This window comes from Mesoplodon mirus (genome assembly GCF_964341445.2).
Source record: "Mesoplodon mirus genome assembly, chromosome: 4".
In the NCBI taxonomy this organism is placed as follows: domain Eukaryota; kingdom Metazoa; phylum Chordata; class Mammalia; order Artiodactyla; family Ziphiidae; genus Mesoplodon; species Mesoplodon mirus.
This window is the reverse complement of record NC_138979.1, coordinates 27560141-27577498: the sequence shown is the minus strand read 5'-3', so window position 1 is coordinate 27577498 and position 17358 is coordinate 27560141. Positions and strand designations below refer to the sequence as shown.

Genomic DNA, 17358 nt, shown 5'->3' with positions numbered 1-17358 from the left:
GGGGGACCCCAACGTGCGCCGCCTCCTCTGGGTGTGGAGCGCAGGCCGGTGGCTGCAGGGAAGCGGGGGATGGTTTTCCAGTTGACCGTCCAGTAGCTGCGGTGGCCGTGGAGTTGTGTTAGGAATTGTTACCATTTTTTATTTTGCAAAGTCTATTCACGACTCTCATTTTATTTGGTCTTCCCAGTGGCTCTGAGGTGTATTTTATAACATGTACAGAGAGGTAATTAAGTAATTAAGTCACAGGACTTGTTGAAAGTAACCCCTTAGAAACATACTTCCCAAAAGCCGATGGCAGTAAAGGAAGTCTCTGCGTGTGTGTGCATGTGTGTGCACGTGTGTGGACTGTGAGGCTGTGGCTCAAAAGAACAGAACGTGGAATGATGAGCAGTTTATTGTGAGCACATTTCTTCTGTCCAGTGTCTCTGTCTGTTTTGAGACAGGCAGCCAGTAGGTACCACTAGCTTGTCCTTGAACCACCGTACATCGTGGTGCCTCAGCCAGACCGTTCACAAGGCCACAGCCAGCCCCTCACTGACCACTGCTTGCCAGGTGTTTTCCTAAGGGCCTGGCAGCGTTCACCACCACAGTGACATGGAAGTAGAGGCATTTTTCTCACCACACAGAGGAGGAAACTGAAGCTCAGAGCGATGGATGACTTGCCTGGGATCCTGAGGTTGAAGGGGGAGGGGGCCGGTGCTGGTCCCGAAGCGCTCTACCCCCCGGGACAGTCCGCCCCCCGCCCCTGGCACAGCGTCACCTGCGTCCTCCGCTCCCCGGAGACAGGGGTGGTTCTGTTTGTTCTTTCCTCACCAGCGTCAAATGGGGATTTTTCAGAGCCTGGCCTGGGAGATCCGCTTCCTTCCGGCCTCTCTCTCATGGGCCGGAATCCCTAAGATTTCAGGACCCGCTTACTCTGGCAAGGCCAGTGGTCCCACCTCGTCCTTTTCTACGAAGCAGCCTGGGTGGGCGGCCTAGGCTTCCCCGTAGCCAGGCAGTGCAGGCTTGCTGACCCCAGGCTGCCGGCTACAAGGTTGGACGTGAAGGGACCCGGATGCAAGGACCAAGCTGGTTCCAGGTCCCTAGCCTGGATCTGAGGATGCACCGTCTTGACATGTTCTTTCTTCCTTTTGTTATTTCCTTAAAGACCCAGGAAGTACAAAAGGCCATGGATGAGAGGAGATTTAAGGACGCTGTGCAACTCCGAGGAAGGTGAGTCTTCTGAAAAAACCTGTTCTGCTGGGAGCCTTTGTTAGTCAGGCCTGGTGTTAGAATGTGCCTCCAGGCGTTGCTTGTTCTGTATCAACATAAGAAGTCAGAAATTAAGACAGTATGCAGTCAAGGCATTATTCCTAAAGGTCATGGTCGGGTGACTAATTACAGAGAAATTTATTTTTTGGCAGGGTGGTGGGGGGCAGGTCGTTTAGAAGCTGATGAAATTAGGATAGAGAGTGGCATGTGGCTGCTAGCATTTGGGGAAAGAAACTTGCTGCATCCTAAATGCCCCTGCCCCTCAGCCCCTTATAGCACATCCATTCCAGTCACTGGGAACACGTGAGGCTGCCTTCCCTGAGAGCCCAGACACAAGGCTGGCACCTGCGGGCCATCTGCGTCCAGCACAAGCGTCCTCTGAGGCCCCTTCTCCCCAGATGAGCCCATACTGCTCTGTCCACATTCTAACCTTTGGTCTGACACCGTCCTTTTCTTCTAGGAGCTTCGAGAACAACCTGAACACCTACAAGCGGCTCGCCATCAAGCTGCCGGACTCCCAGATCCCTAAGGTAGGCGACATTGCGGTGCGCCACGTCCCCGCCTCCGGCAATGCCTGGGTCCTCCTCTGGCCTGGGTGCCCTTCTGCCCTGGCCAGTTCGGGTCTTGGCTCCCAGGAGACCACCCCGCGCCCCGCCGACCCTTTCCTCCTGCCCCCTCCCACCTGGGCGACTCGGCTTTTCAGTTCCGGCGCCTGGGCCCCGCACTCAGCCCGTTCGCTCCGGCTCCAGGGTGCAGCGGTGCGAGCTGTATCCGCCGCGGTCCGCACACACCCACACGCCCCCTCCTCCCGACTTACAGAGCAACTGCAATGTGGGCGTCGTGAACGTGGGTGCGCCCGCCGCCGGCATGAATGCGGCCGTGCGCGCGGCCGTGCGCGTGGGCATCGCCGACGGACACAAGATGTTCGCTGTGTACGACGGCTTTGAGGGCTTCGCCAAAGGCCAGGTGAGTCCCGGGGGCGCCTGGCGAGGGAGGTCCTTGCTGAGAAAGCAGATTCCGGATTTCTCAAAGGTGGTAGGGAGGGCCTCTCTGGGGTCCGAGGACCCGGGCATTAGGTGGGAAGGGGGGCACGTGCGCACGAGGCTGCCGTGAGGTGTGCATGGGATGCCGTGGGTGATGCGCAAGGCCCGTGCGCTGAGCGCCCACTCCGATAAAAACCTAGGGAAACGATTAACTGCTTGAGTGCTTACTGAATACACTTACTGCTCCTCCACGATTTACTTATTATGTTAACCCATTTAAATCTCTCAAAAATCTAAGATATTATCCCCATTTTCCTAATGAGAAAGCTGGGGCACCGAGACTTAATTCACAAGACCAAGGTCATAGGATGCAGGGTGCTAAACACGTGGGGAGGCTGCAGACGCTACGCTCTTCGCCGGGTGTTTCCTGGCCCCCTCTCACCCGAGGTTTCAGTTCTGCGGTTTGTTACCTGTGGTCCAGGAATATTAAATGGAAAATTCCAGAATAGACAATCTGTACGTTTTAAATTGCGTGTCGCTGTGAGTAGCGGGATGAAATCCCCAAGTGTCAGCTCTGTTCTACCGGGACATGAATCATCCTCTTGTCCAGGGTACCTGCCCGTTAGTCACTTGGTGATCAGATCAACCCTCATGGTATGGCAGTGCTTAAGTTCAGGTGATCCTTACTTTACTTAATAGTGTCCCCAAAGTGCAAGACGGGTGATGCTGGCAGTTTGGATATTCTTTTACTGCGCCTATTTATAAATTAATTTTTATCCTAGGCATGTATGTATAGGGAAAGATGGGTATGTAGGGTTCCAGCATCGCTGGGGGTCTTGGAACATACTCCCTGCAGATAAGGGGGCGACTGTGTTTATACACCCAGTGACTCAGCAGCTACTTACTCAGTTCTTAGGCTGTGGAACCAAATTAGTGAAGAACGCAGACAAGACTCCCTGCATCTCAGGGAGGGAGATGACAGAGGTAAAAATCGGTGGAGTGAACTCTCCAGCATATCAGAACGTGACTGGGGCTAAAAAGACGCAGGGGAGGAGGTTGGAGTGCCATGGGCATCTTCACTGAGGCCCTCCAGCCAGTGCTGCTGGGAGGTGACCCCTGACCAACGTGTGAAGGGCTGAGCAAGTGCCCTCGGGGACACCGGACCTTGGTCCCAGGCAGGGCGGGCGGGGCAAAGGCCCTGAGCTGTTGGGGGGTTGGGTGGGAGGGGCTCACGTGACTGCAGCAGAGGGGCGAGGGGGAAGGAGGAAGGGGGTAGGAGGCGAGGGCCGGAGGGTTTGTAGGTGATCCTAAGGGGTCTGGCCTTTGCTTTGAAAAGACAGGAGGGTTTGGAGCAGGGGCGTGGTGCATTCTGACAGATTTCCATAGGAGGCAGGAGTGGGGAAGCAGGAGAGTAGTTGGGGGACTTCTGCGATAGCCCCAGGCAGGATGCGGGCGGCTTGGTCCAATCTGGCGACGGCAGAGTCCGTGGGAAGTCTTCCATGGTCTGGGTGCATTTTGAAGGCCTGGCCAATAGGATTTGCTCTAGTACTAAGTATGCACAAGTGTGAAGAAAGGAGGCAGGAATGAGTTGCAACTGATGGACATGGGAGATCTGAGAGGCGCTGGGACTTGGATGGAGTGGGAGGTGCCCAGTGAGCAGGTGGCACCCCGTGCGGGGCCTTCAGGAGACCTGGGCAAAGATGCGTGTTTGGAGGCCGGTGATATTCCAAACTGTGGCCGCCCCGGGGGGGAAGGGAAAGCGTTTTGCTGTTATGGCTGTGGGGTGTTGTGCAGACACCTAGTGGCCATTTATCGGTGCCTGTAGGTGGTTCTCAATTTTTAAGAAGTGTTTTTTAATCTTAGTTTAATTAAGAAAACTGTAATATTAATTTTTCTTTTACTTCGCAATGGTCGGATTTGGCTAACTAAAGCATGCCTCTGATAGGCATGGCGGGGAATAAGATGCAGGGTCCTTCCTACATGCGGGGGGCTTTGCCTGTCCATGTTCCTAATTGTTGAGCCTTAGAATCTGGTTCAGGCCGCAGCTCATTCAGCCTTGAAATGAAAGCCGTTTCCTAACATTTCTCAAATCCTTACAGACACGAAGCCTGTCAGAGGTGCAGACCTCTGAGCTGTTTTGAAAGCTCTCTAATTCCTTTTTCTTTTTCGCTACAGCTGTTTCTTTCTGTTTGCACATTAGGTAAAAGAAATTGGCTGGGCAGATGTCGGCGGCTGGACCGGCCAAGGCGGCTCCATTCTTGGGACAAAACGGTAATTCTCCTGTCTTGATTCTGACCTGAACGTTCTTGCAGGGAGCAGCTGGTGCAGATGCTGCTGCTTTAAGTTCCTGTAAAGGAACCCAGGAGGAATTGGTTCACGTCCTGGCTCCGGTCCGGGAGGGACCTGGGTTGTGTTATGGGGAGTTGATGAGATGTAGCCTGAAAAAGAGACGAAGCAGGGGACCTGGGAATGGCTTCCTCTGATAATTCCTTGTTTCCATTGATTGGAAGAACCCAGTGGTGGCAGAAACCCCTCATCTCGCTTGAGGTGATGCAGACAGGGATGTCTGAGCTGCGGTGACCTTGCTGTGTAGACAGGATTGATGGTGGCTCAGCGTCGTGGGGACTGCAGGCCTGAGCCGCCAGGTCCCCACAGCTGGAGGGGAGGACCTGGGGGGCTCCACACAGAACCACACGTTTCTGAAGTGCAGCCTCTTCTGTTCTCGGGCACAGCCGGGGATGAGGTGTGTTCCCGAGGCGCTGATTTAATACGAAGCTGTTTCTTCTCTGATCTCAGGGTGCAGCCATCACTATGGGGCACATGTTAATGTGGAAAGGAAGTAGTTGGTACTTAAGCCTAACGAGTGTTGCACTCCATGTGAGTGTTAGCCTGTTTGTTGTCCAGGGGAATTGTCCCAGCCTCTGTCCTGCTGTGGAGCTGGGTGCCCACGTCGCCCAGGAATCTGTGGAGCTGGCCTAGTTCTCCAAAGCTCTTTTGGTCCCGTCACCCCCCAGCACCCTCGGGGGACGGTGTTCGGACAGCAGAGCTCCAGTTAGGAGCCAGGGCCCTATAGGCTGCCTCCTAGGCCTCTTCCGACCAACTGTAATGCCTCAGCGTAGTCGGCTTCACGAGCCCCACCCCGGGGCTGCTCTGGGGTGGTTGGAGGGGCCAGCTGGCAGCGTATTCTCACGATGCTCAGACGCTGGGAGGGACCCTGTAGTCGACATCATGACCACTCATGTGCCCTGGCCACCCAGGCCCTATGACTTCTCTACATCCACCCCAAGTATAAACCCCTGATTCCCCAGACAGCACAAGGGGAAGATCAGGGTGGGTGCTGGTCTCAGGATGGGGCACGGCTGACTGTCGTTTGTCTCTTCCACTTGCCGGCCGTGTTTGAACAGGTGGTAAAACGGGACAGCATGAGCAGGTGTGCGTGGAGGTGACTTTAAGTGAGCTTAGATGGGGTAAGGTACATGTACTCTGTACGTGACTCAAAAACTGGAAGTTTCCATCCAGTTATTGCTGTGAACACTTGAAAGCTTTTGTGGTTCATTTTTTTTTTCCTAACCAGGCAGCAGGGTTCTTTGAGATCCAGGTGTTGGACAGCTGCAAAGTTTCTTCCCCTTTTCTTTGGAAAAGACCCTCTTTTGAGACCTGACTGCTGGCCGCTCTGCCGCGTGTGGTCCCCCAGCCCCTCTGTCTGCCAGCAGCGTGGACGAGGGAGCGGACATCCCCCTGCCCCTCGGTGCCGTGCAGCTCAGCCTCGGAGGGTGGGGCACCAAGGGGGTCCTGCCTGACCGCCCCTTCCTTGAACCGTCCCCAGCACCCTTCCCGGGAAGTACCTGAAGGACATCGCCGCTCAGATGCGCACCCATGGCATCAACGCGCTCTTGGTCATCGGTGGATTCGAGGTACGTTCTGCTCCCCTGCTGGCTGGCTAGCGCTGTTGGTTTGAGTGGGGACCCCGTGCCGGCTCCCGTAAGCATCGTGCCGTCTGTCCCTTGGTGTGACCGGGGGTCATGCAGCCTCGGGCCCAGCGGCCACTGAGTAATGGTGATGCAGAGAATGAGAGGTGGCCGCCCTCGGGGACAGACACTGGCCCAGCTATGTAAAGGGACTCAATCGGGAAGCGAAAGCTCGACTCCACGTCTAGGGTCCGTCCGCTCAGGGAGTTCTCACCTCTGTCGAGTCTGTAGAGATGACCTTCTCTCTTGAACTGGAAGCCCACTGGCTATTCGGAGAGGTGGGCAGTGATGGGGCCAGGTCATTATCTTTTAACTACATGTTGGACTGTCCACCTTCATTTTTGATATTCAGCCGAGATCAGTCCCATGATGACCTTTCTGTTTCCTTTAAAGAAAATGTGAGAACCTCAAACAGTCAGACTCTCACCCGTGAGCGGTTTAGTCTCACCCCGATGGGACGATGCCCGCAGCCTCACCTTGGGTGCAGCGCTGCCCGTGATGGCGATGCGTTTCCCTCCCTACCCCCGTCCCATCCCCACAACCGCACGCCCCCACCTGCAGGCCTACCTGGGGCTGCTGGAGCTGTCGGCCGCCCGGGAGAAGCACGAGGAGTTCTGCATTCCCATGGTCATGGTTCCCGCCACCGTCTCCAACAACGTGCCCGGCTCCGATTTCAGCATCGGGGCAGACACCGCCCTCAACACCATCACCGACGTGAGTGTTGGCAGCAGAGCAGGTGCCGCGGACACTAACCCAGGGCGCCTGGCCCGCTTTTATCTACCTGTGCACTCAAGGCAGAGCCAGGGCGCTAGGGTGGTTTGTTGAAAAGTTAAAAAAAAGAAAAAAAAAGGTCCAGTGGTTAAGACTCCGCGCTTCCAATGCAGGGAACGCGGGTTCGATCCCTGGTGGGGAACTAAGATCCCACATGCTGACGCAGCCAAAAAAAAAGAAAGTCTGACAATCACTGATTCGGCTTCCAAAGATCTTTTGCCACCGTTTTCCTGTGCCGCGGCCAGAGTGACATCATCTGTAGCGCAGGTAGTTTTGGGTCACAGTGACGTGGATATTCATTTAAATGCCTTTTTTTTTTTTTTTTTTTGCTGAGCTAAATTTACCAAAAGCCTAAAACACATTATTGTGATAAATCCTGGGTCCACTGGCCCGTGCTTTGATATTTGAGGATAGAAGCTGGACTAAAGATTTTATAATTTTATTCATTGACCTGAATCCTCTTTTAAACAATCGTATTATTTTTGGTTTCGGCCGATAGCCTCATCCTCATCTTCCCCTTTGTGGACTGGGACGCTAAAGCACATCTAAAATAATATTGAGGTTATTTGAATGTGTTTTTGGTTTTTTGTTTGTTTTAGCCAAAAGGCCATAACAAAACATAGAAATACCTCTTAATCATCGTATTTGTAAATCATGCTTGGGAAATCACATTGGAGTTTGAAGATCAGTATCTAACACAGAATGCATCACTCCCTTTTTTAAAAAATTCGGCATCTAAAGTTTTTCACTAAATTCTCACATTTTATTTTCCTTGCAAGACGTAGATCTTGTGACTGTTTTTCTAAGCATTTTTCCTTAAACCCATGGCATCAAATCTGTCTCTATGGTGCTCGTAGATAAAAGCTTTTCAAATAGAATTTACCTGGTAAGCAATGCTTGTTTCTTGCTTTGCTGAGCCTCTTAAACTTTCCGCAGTGTCTTTACTAAAAAGCCCTCCAGTGTCGCCTGTGTCCCCACGCTGGACCTCCTGACTCACGTCCCCGCCCTCTTGCCTGCTGCTGCTTGTGCCTCCCCGGTGACACCGTCTGTGCTTTCGCTGCTGTGGGACTCATTCAGCTCCTCATCAGTGCTCAAGCTCTGAGTTGAAAGGTCATGTCTGTCGCAAAATGAATGTCATCATTGTGTTACTGCTTCTCATGCATAGCTGGATCTGAATCTGCTCACTCCACGCTTGCAGTAGAAGCAACGGAAGTTCATTTCCTAGTTGTCACCTAACTAGACCCCCTTGGGGTGGCGGGGACCCTGGGAGTGGTCGTTGGTGGGTCCTGGCCAAGGTCGGTGCTCCCCCGCCCTCTGATGTTTCACGCGCCCTCAGGCAGGACGGGATTCTCCCACTATAATTCCAGGCTCCTTTGCTCCAAAGCATGGTTTTTCCAGGTGATAAAGATTTCTTACGTGTGTTGTTGAGAATTTGAAAACCAGAATAAGTTCAGGGAAAATTCCAAACGATCCATCCTGCTTCCCTTCAGGGGATTTTGAGATGATTACGCGATCCTTTACATTCAGGTTTTTATTCATTCAAGTTTCTCGGAGCCAGGCTCACAGTTGTAAAGTGGGCAATGCCTGTCCGTGACTGGGCCAGGGCCGTCCTTACAAGGGAGGTGGAAGTGATGCTCCGAGGGCCTAAGTAGGGTGCCTTGTCCTGGTTCATGAGGATGGTCAGGGGGTGGTCAGGATGACCCTCCCCAGGCCTGCTCAGTGGATCCTGGAGCTGGGGGCACAGAAGGCCGGGCTGGCGTGTTGAAGTCGCTGGGTTTCTCCCAGGGTTGTGTGTGTTAAGCCACAGTGAGGCTGAGTCTCTTAGGAGGCCTGGGTTCGGGCTGGACCTCGGCTGGGCCGGACACTTGCAAGAAGTGGGGCAGCAGGCAGGACCGTGCTGGGGGAGGGGCCCGAGGTGGCCAGAATGTCCCCAGGGCCTAGGGTGAGGACCCCGAGGTGGCCTCACGTGGTCAGCTGTCACATCCTCTGGACCCTTAACCCCTGCGCCATGTCGGCTCCTCCTTGTCAGCCTGTGCGCTGAGCTTACAGACATGTCACCCAAAACAGATCCCCGGGGGATTTAATGCCGCGTAAGGTCCCGGCGTCTCTGGGGCGGAGTTAACGCCTCAGGGCAGGTTTTTAGGGACTCCACGGGGTGAGGCTGTGTGTTGCGTCTACTCCTCAGAACCAGCTCACTCGTTCCCTTCAGAAGCACAGCTGAAGCGACCTCGGTGCTTCCCGGGCCCCGGGAGGTGGCCTTGGCTGCAGCTCTGCTGGTGGCCCTGAATTACGTCGGTGTGGGTGGCTCAGCGTCGGCCCCAGGACCTCGGGCTCACGTCCTGGACAGGGTTTGTCCCGGGCCCCCAGTGTCCCTCCCGTTTTCTTGGAGATCAGAGGAAAAGCAGGGGAGTGATGGTCACCAGAGGGTGGAGAGTACCTGCAGGCGTAGAGCCGCCGTCAGACTTCAAGGTGCCGGCGCCCCTGTCTGCCCCCTACGCCGTGCGCCCCCTGACCCAGAGTATCCCGGGGGCGGGGGTTCAGACAGCCCAGGAGTCCGTCTACCTGTGGGGCTCACGTCTGGGTATGGGCGGCCCTGCAGTGGTCCTGAGCTGCGCTGGGCGGAGGAGGGTCCGTGTGGGGAGTGGGAGCCAGGCCGGGTGGAGGGAGCAAGAGGCGGGTGAGCAACCCTCATGGAGCCCCTCACCTTCCTCCCGGCCACTGCCTGGACTCACCAACTGTGGGTCCTCCATGCACGCGTCCTTGGGCTGCAGCCGCCCAAAACCCGGCCTGTTTGGGACTCTAGGGAATGGATGGAGGGAGGAGTAGGGGGTGGGCAGAGAGCACAGCCCTCCGGGAGGCCGGGGTCCATCCTGCCTGTGAATTTTTCTGCAGAAGGCACCCCGAAGTGGTTTTAGGCGGGAGGAATAAAGACGGAGAGGGCGGAGGCCCATCGGGCACACGTTCTGCTGAGCATCTGGCCGTGTTCGGAGCTGTGGCTTCAGGACCCGCGTCACTAATGAGCCACTTTGACTAACACTGAGGTGGGAGATCCGGACCCCAGACCTGTGCTTGAGAAGGCCCGCTTCTCTGACATCTGAGCCCAACAGTTTCCCCTCTTCCACCCCATGTCCCCAACTTCTGAGTCGCCCCTCTGCACCCCATTTCCCCCCACTTCTGAGTCTCCCCTCCTGCCTTCCATGTCCCCCCACTTCTGAGTCTCCCCTATGCACCCATCTGCCCCCACTTCTGAGTCTCCCCTCTGCACACCATGTCCCCCCACATCTCAGTCGCCCCTCCTGCACCCCTTGTCCACCCACCACTGGTTCCCCCCTCCTGCACCCCAGCACCACACTTGAGTCGCCCCTCCAGCACTCCATGTCCCCCTACTTCTGAGTCTCCCCTATGCACCCATCTCCCCCCTCTTCTGAGTCTCCCCTCCTGCACCGCAGGCCCCACTACTTCTGAGTCTCCCCTCCTGCACACCATGTCACCCCACTTGTGAGTCTCCCCTCCTGCACACCATGTCACCCCACTTCTGAGTCTCCCCTATGCACCCATCTCCCCCCACTTGTGAGTCTCCCCTCCTGCACCCCAGGCCCCCCTACTTCTGAGTCTCACCTCCTGCCTTCCATGTCCCCCAACTTCTGAATCTCCCCTCCTTCCTGCCATGTCCCCCCACGTCTGAGTCTCCCCTCCTGCCTTCCATGTCCCCCCACTTCTGAGTCTCCCCTCCTGCCTTCCATGTCCCCCCACTTCTGAGTCTCCCCTCCTGCCTTCCATGTCCCCCCACTTCTGAGTCTCCCCTCCTGCACTCCATCTCCCCCCACTTCTGAGTCTACCCTCCTGCACTCCATGTCCCCCCACTTCTGAGTCTCCCCTATGCACCCCATGTCCCCACACTTCTGAGTCTCCCCTCCTACCTTCCATGTCCCCCCACTTCTGAGTCTCCCCTCCTGCACCCCAGGCCCCCCAGGCCCCCAACTTCTGAGTCTCCCCTCCTTCCCTCCATGTCCCCCCACTTCTGAGTCTCTCGTTCTACCTTCCATGTCCCCCCACTTCTGACTCTCCCTTATGCACCCCATCTCCCCCCACTTCTGAGTTTCCCCTCTTGCATTCCATGTCACCCCACTTCTGACTCTCCATCATGCACCCCATATCCCCCCACTTCTGAGTCTCCCCGCCTGCTTTCCATGTCCCCCCACTTCTGAGTCACCCCTCGTGCCTTCCATGTCCCCCGACTTCTGAGTCTCCCCTCTTGCCATCCATGTCCCCCCACTTCTGACTCTCCCTTATGCACCGCATCTCCCCCCAATTCTGAGTCTCCCCTCTGCACTCTATGTCCCCCCACTTCAGACTCTCCCTCATGCACCCCATCTCCCCCCACTTCTGAGTCTCCCCTCCTCCCTTCCATGTCCCCCCACTTCTGAGTCTCCCCTCCTGCCTTCCATGTTCCCCCACTTCTGAGTCTCCCCTCCTGCACTCCATCACCCCCAATTCTGAGTCTCCCCTCCTGCCTTCCATCTCCCCCCACCTCTGAGTCTCCCCTCCTGCACTCCATCTACCCCCACTTCTGAGTCTCCCCTCCTGCCTTCCATGTCGGCCCACTTCTGAGTCTCCCTTCCTGCACCCCAGGCCCCCCTACTTCTTAGTGTCCCCTCCTGCACACGATGTCACCCCACTTCTGAGACTCCCCTATGCACCCATCTCCCCCGACTTCTGAGTCTCCTTTCCTGCACCCTAGGCCCCACTACTTCTGAGTTTCCCCTCCTGCCCACCATGTCACCACACTTCTGAGTCTCCCCCATGCACCCATCTCCCCCCACTTCTGAGTCTCCCCTCCTGCCTTCCATCTCCCCCCACTTCTGAGTCTCCCCTCCTGCACTCCATGTCCCCCAACTTCTGACCTTACCTCCTGTACCCCATCTCCCCCCACTTCTGAGTCTCCCCTCCTCCCTTCCATGTACCCCAACTTCTGAGTCTCCCCTCCTGCCTCCCATGTCCCCCCACTTCTGAGTCTCCCCTCCTGCCCCCCATGTCCCCACACTTCTGAGTCTCCCCTCCTGCCCTCCATGTCCCCCCACTTCTAAGTCTCCCCTATGCACCCCATATCCCCACACTTCTGAGTCTCCCCTCCTGCCTTCCATGTCCCCCCACTTGAGTCTCCTCTCCTGCACCCATCTCCCCCCACTTCTGAGTCTCCCCTCCTGCCCTCAATGTCCCCCCACTTCTGAGTCTCCCCTATGCACCTCATGTCCCCACACTTCTGAGTCCCCCCTCCTGCAACCCATGTCACCCCACTTCTGAGTCTCCCGTCCTACCTTCCTTGTCCCCCCACTTCTGACTCTCCCTTATGCACCCCATCTCCCCGCACTTCTTAGTCTCCCCTCTTGCCCTCCATGTCCCCCCACATCTGACTCTCCATTATGCACCCCATCTCCCCCACTTCTGAGTCTCCCCTCGTGCCCTCCATGTCCCCCTATTTCTGACTCTCCTTTATGCACCCTATCTCCCCCCACTTCTGAGTCTCCCCTGCTGCCTTCCATGTCCATCCATTTCTGAGTCTCCCTTCCTGCACCCCAAGCCCCCTACTTCTTAGTGTCCCCTCCTGCACACCATGTCACCCCACTTCTGGCTCTCCCTTATGCACCCCATCTGCCCCCACTTCTGAGTCTCCCCTCCTGCCTTCCATGTCCGCCCACTTCTGAGTCTCCCTTCCTGCACCCCAAGCCCCCCTACTGCTTAGTGTCCCCTCCTGCACACCATGTCACCGCACTTCTGAGTCTCCCCTATGCACCCATCTCCCCGCACTTCTGAGTCTCCCTTCCTGCACCCTAGGCCCCCCTACTTCTGAGTTTCCCCTCCTGCATACCATGTCCCCCCACTTCTGAGTCTCCCCTCCAGCCCCCCATGTCCCCACACTTCTGAGTCTCCCCTCCTGCCTTCCATGTGCCCCCATTTCTCAGTCTCCCCTCCTGCACCCCAGGCCCACCCACTTCTGAGTCTCCCCTCCTGCCTTCCAAGTCCCCCCACTTCTGAATCTCCCTATGCACCCCATATCCCCACACTTCTGAGTCTCCCCTCCTGCCTTCCATGTCCCTCCACTTCTGAGTCTCCCCTCCTGCACCCCAGGCCGCCCCAATTCTGAGTCGCCCCTCCTGCCCTCCATGTCCCCCCACTTCTGAGTCTCCCCTATGCACCCTATGTCCCCACACTTCTGAGTCTCCCCTCCTGCCTTCCATGTCCCCCCAGTTCTGATTCTCACCTCCTGCACACCAGGCCCCCCACTTCTGAGTCTCCCCTCCTTCCCTCCATGTCCCCCCACTTCTGAGTCTCCCCTCCTTCCCTCCATCTCCCCCCAATTCTGAGTCTCCCGTCGTGCCCTCCATGTCCCCCCACTTCTGACTCTCCCTTATGCACCCCATCTCCCCCCACTTCTGAGTCTCCCCTCCTGCACCCCATCTCCCCCCACTTCTGAGTCTCCCCTCCTGCCTTCCATGTCCCCCCACTTCTGAGTCTCCCCTCCTGCACCCCAGGCCCCCAACTTCTGAGTTTCCCCTCCTTCCCTCCATGTCCCCCCACTTCTGAGTCTCTCGTCCTACCTTCCATGTCCCCTCACTTCTGACTCTCCCTTATGCACCCCATCTCCCCCCACTTATGATTTTCCCCTCTTGCATTCCATGTCACCCCACTTCTGACTCCATCATGCACCCCATATCCCCCCACTTCTGAGTCTCCCCGCCTGCTTTCCATGTCTCCCCACTTCTGAGTCTCCCCTCGTGCCTTCCATGTCCCCCACTTCTGAGTCTCCCCTCTTGCCTTCCATGTCCCCCCACTTCTGACTCTCCCTTATGCACCCCATCTCCTCCCACTTCTGAGTCTCCCCTCCTGCACTCTATGACCCCCGACTTCTGACTCTCCCTCATGCACCCCATCTCCCCCCACTTCTGAGTCTCCCCTCCTACACTCCATGTCCCCCCACTTCTAAGTCTCCCCTCCTGCACTCCATCTCTCCCCACTTCTGAGTCTCCCCTCCCGCACTCCATGTCCCCCCACTTCTGACTCTCCCTCATGCACTCCATCTCCCCCCACTTCTGAGTCTCCCCTCCTACACTCCATGTCCCCCCACTTCTAAGTCTCCCCTCCTGCACGCCAGGCCCCCCCACTTCTGAGCTCCCCTCCTGCACTCCATGTCCCCCCAATTCTGACTCTCCCTTATGCACCCCATCTCACCCCACTTCTGGGTCTCCCCTCCTACACTCCATGTCCCCCCACTTCTGACTCTCCCTTATGCACCCCATCTCACCCAACTTCTGAGTCTCCCCTCCTACACTCCATGTCCCCCCACTTCTGAGTCTCCCCTATGCACCTATCTCCCTCCACTTCTGAGTCTCCCCTCGTGCCTTCCATGTCCCCCCACTTCTGAGTCTTCCCTCCTGCATTCTATGTCCCCCCACTTCTGATTCTCCTCTCCTGCACCCCATCTCCCCCCACTTCTGAGTCTCCCCTCCTGCACTCCATGTCACCCCACCTCTGACTCTCCCCTATGCACACATCTCCCCCCACTTCTGAGTCTCCCCTCGTGCCCTCCATGTCCCCCCACTTCTGAGTCTCCCCTATTCATCCATCACTTCTGAGTCTCCCCTATTCATCCATCTCTCCCCACTTCTGAGTCTCCCGTCGTGCCCTCCATTTCCCCCCACTTCTGAGTCTCCCCTCGTGCCCTCCATGTCCCCCACTTCTGACTCTCCCCTATGCACCCATCTCCCCATACTTCTGAGTATCCCCTCATGCCCTCCATGTCCCCCGACTTCTGAATCTCCCTCATGCACCCCATATCCCCCCACTTCTGAGTCTCCCCTCCTGCTTTCCATGTCCCTCCACTTCTGAGTCTCCCCTCGTGCCTTCCATGTCCCCCCACTTGAGTCTCCCCTCCCGCACTCCATGTCCCCCCACTTCTGACTCTCCCTCATGCACCCCATCTCTCCCCACTTCTGAGTCTCCCCTCCTCCCTTCCATGTCCCCCCACTTCTAAGTCTCCAATCCTGCATCCCAGGCCCCCCCACTGCTGAGTCTCCCCTCCTGTACCCCATCTCCCCCCACTTCTGAGTCTCACTTCCTGCCTTCCATGTCCCCCCACTTCTGAGTCTCCCTTATGCACCCCATCTCCCCCCACTTCTGAGTCTCCCTTCCTCCCTTCCATGTCACCCCACTTCTGACTCTCCCTTATGCACCCCATCTCCCCCACTTCTGAGTCTCCCCTCTTGCACTCCTTGTCACCCCACTTCTGACTCTCCCTTATGCACCCCATGTCCCCCCACTTCTGAGTCTCCCCTCCTCCACCCCATGTCCCTCCACTGCTGGGTCTCCTCTCCTGCAGCCCATGTCCCACCACATCTGAACCTCCCTTCCTGCACCCCATGACCCCCATGGCTGGATACCCCTTATTGCCCCCCAGGCTTCCCTATTCTGATTCTCCCCTCCTATACTCCATGTCCCCACACTGATGGGTCCCCTGTCCTGCAACCCAGGCACCCCTACTTCTGTGTCTGCCGTCCTGCACCCCATGTCCCACCACTTCTGAGTCTCCCCTCCTGCACTTCCGGCCCCCCTCCTTCAGAGTCTCCCTTTCTGCACCCCATGTCCCCCGAATTCTGAGTGTCTCCTCCCACACTGCATGTCTCCCACTGCTGGGTCCCCCTCCTGCACCCCAGGCCCCCCGACTTCTGAGTCTCCCCTGCTGCACTCCATGTCCCACAATACTGGGTACCCCCTCCTGCACCCCAGTACCCCATTTCTGCGTCACACCTCTTGCAGTCCAGGCCCCCGTACTTATGAGTTTCCCCTCTACACATGTCCCCCCAATTCTGAGTCTACCCTCTGTACTCCAGTCCCCCCACTGCTGGCTCCCGCCTCCTGCATTATGGGCCCCCTACTTCTGCATCTCCCCTCCTGCACCCCATATCCCCCTACTTCTGAGTCTCCGCTCTGCACTCCATCTCCCCCCACTTCTGAGTCTCCCCTCCTGCCTTCCATGTTCCCCCACTTCTGAGTCTCCCTTCCTGCACCCCAGGCCCCCCTACTTCTTAGTGTCCCCTCCTGCACACCATGTCACCCCACTTCTGATTCTCCCCTATGCACCCATCTCCCCCCACATCTGAGTCTCCCCTCTTGCCTTCCATGTCCCCCCACTTCTGACTCTCCCTCATGCACCCCATCTCCCCCCACTTCTGAGTCTCGCCTCCTGCACTCTATGTCCCCCCACTTCTGACTCTCCCTCATGCACCCCATCGCCCCCCACTTCTGAGTCTCCCCTCCTCCCTTCCATGTCCCCCCACTTCTGAGTCTCCCCTCCTGCCTTCCATGTTCCCCCACTTCTGAGTCTCCCCTCCTGCACTCCATCTCCTCCCACTTCTGAGTCTCCCCTCCCGCACTGCATGTCCCCCCACTTCTGAGTCTCCCCTCCCGCACTCCATGTCCCCCCACTTCTGACTCTCCCTCATGCACCCCATCTCCCCCCACTTCTGAGTCTCCCCTCCTGCCTTCCATATCCCCCCACTTCTGAGTCTCCCCTCCTGCACGCCAGGCCCCCCCACTTCTGAGACTCCCCTCCTGCACTCCATGTCCCCCCAATTCTGACTCTCCCTTATGCACCCCATCTCACGCCACTTCTGAGTCTCCCCTCCTACACTCCATGATCCCCACTTCTGACTCTCCCTTATGCACCCCATCTCACCCCACTTCTGAGTCTCCCCTCCTACACTCCATGTCCCCCCACTTCTGAGTCTCCCCTATGCACCCATCTCCCTCCACTTCTGAGTCTCCCCTCGTGCCTTCCATGTCCCCCCACTTCGGAGTCTCCCCTCATGCCTTCCATGTCCCCCCACTTCTGAGTCTCCCCTCCTGCACACCATGTCCCCACACTTCTGAGTCTCCCCTCCTGCACTCCATCTCCCCCCACTTCTGAGTCTCCCCTCCTGCACTCCATGTCCCCCCACTTCTGACTCTCCCTCATGCACCCCATCTCCCCCCACTTCTGGGTCTCCCGTCCTACCTTCCATGTCCCCCCACTTCTGACCCTCCCTTATGCACCCCATCTACCCCCACTTCTGAGTCTCCCCTCCTGCCTTCCATGTCCCCCCACTTCTGAGTCTCCCCTCCTGCACCGCATCTCCCACTTCTGAGTCTCCCCTCCTGCACTCCATCTCCCCCCACTTCTGAATCTTCCCTCCTGCACCCCATCTCCCCCCACTTCTGAGTCTCCCCTCCTGCCTTCCATGTCCGCCCTCTTCTGAGTCTCCCTTTATGCACCCCAGGCCCCCCTACTTCTTAGTGTCCCCTCCTGCACACCATGTCACCCCACGTCTGAGTCTCCGCTATGCACCCAT

General features: G+C 57.2%; 1 protein-coding gene across 1 annotated transcript in view; it reads left to right on the top strand.

The window, feature by feature from the left end:
* Positions 1-17358, top strand: part of PFKP (phosphofructokinase, platelet) — a 108510-nt gene that overhangs the window by 44469 nt on the left and 46683 nt on the right. Inside the window, exons 11-16 of the mRNA XM_082617469.1 lie at positions 1148-1212; positions 1712-1781; positions 2071-2217; positions 4435-4505; positions 6061-6148; positions 6764-6916. Coding sequence (XP_082473595.1) covers positions 1148-1212; positions 1712-1781; positions 2071-2217; positions 4435-4505; positions 6061-6148; positions 6764-6916 — 594 coding nt within the window. The remainder of the gene's footprint in view (positions 1-1147; positions 1213-1711; positions 1782-2070; positions 2218-4434; positions 4506-6060; positions 6149-6763; positions 6917-17358) is intronic.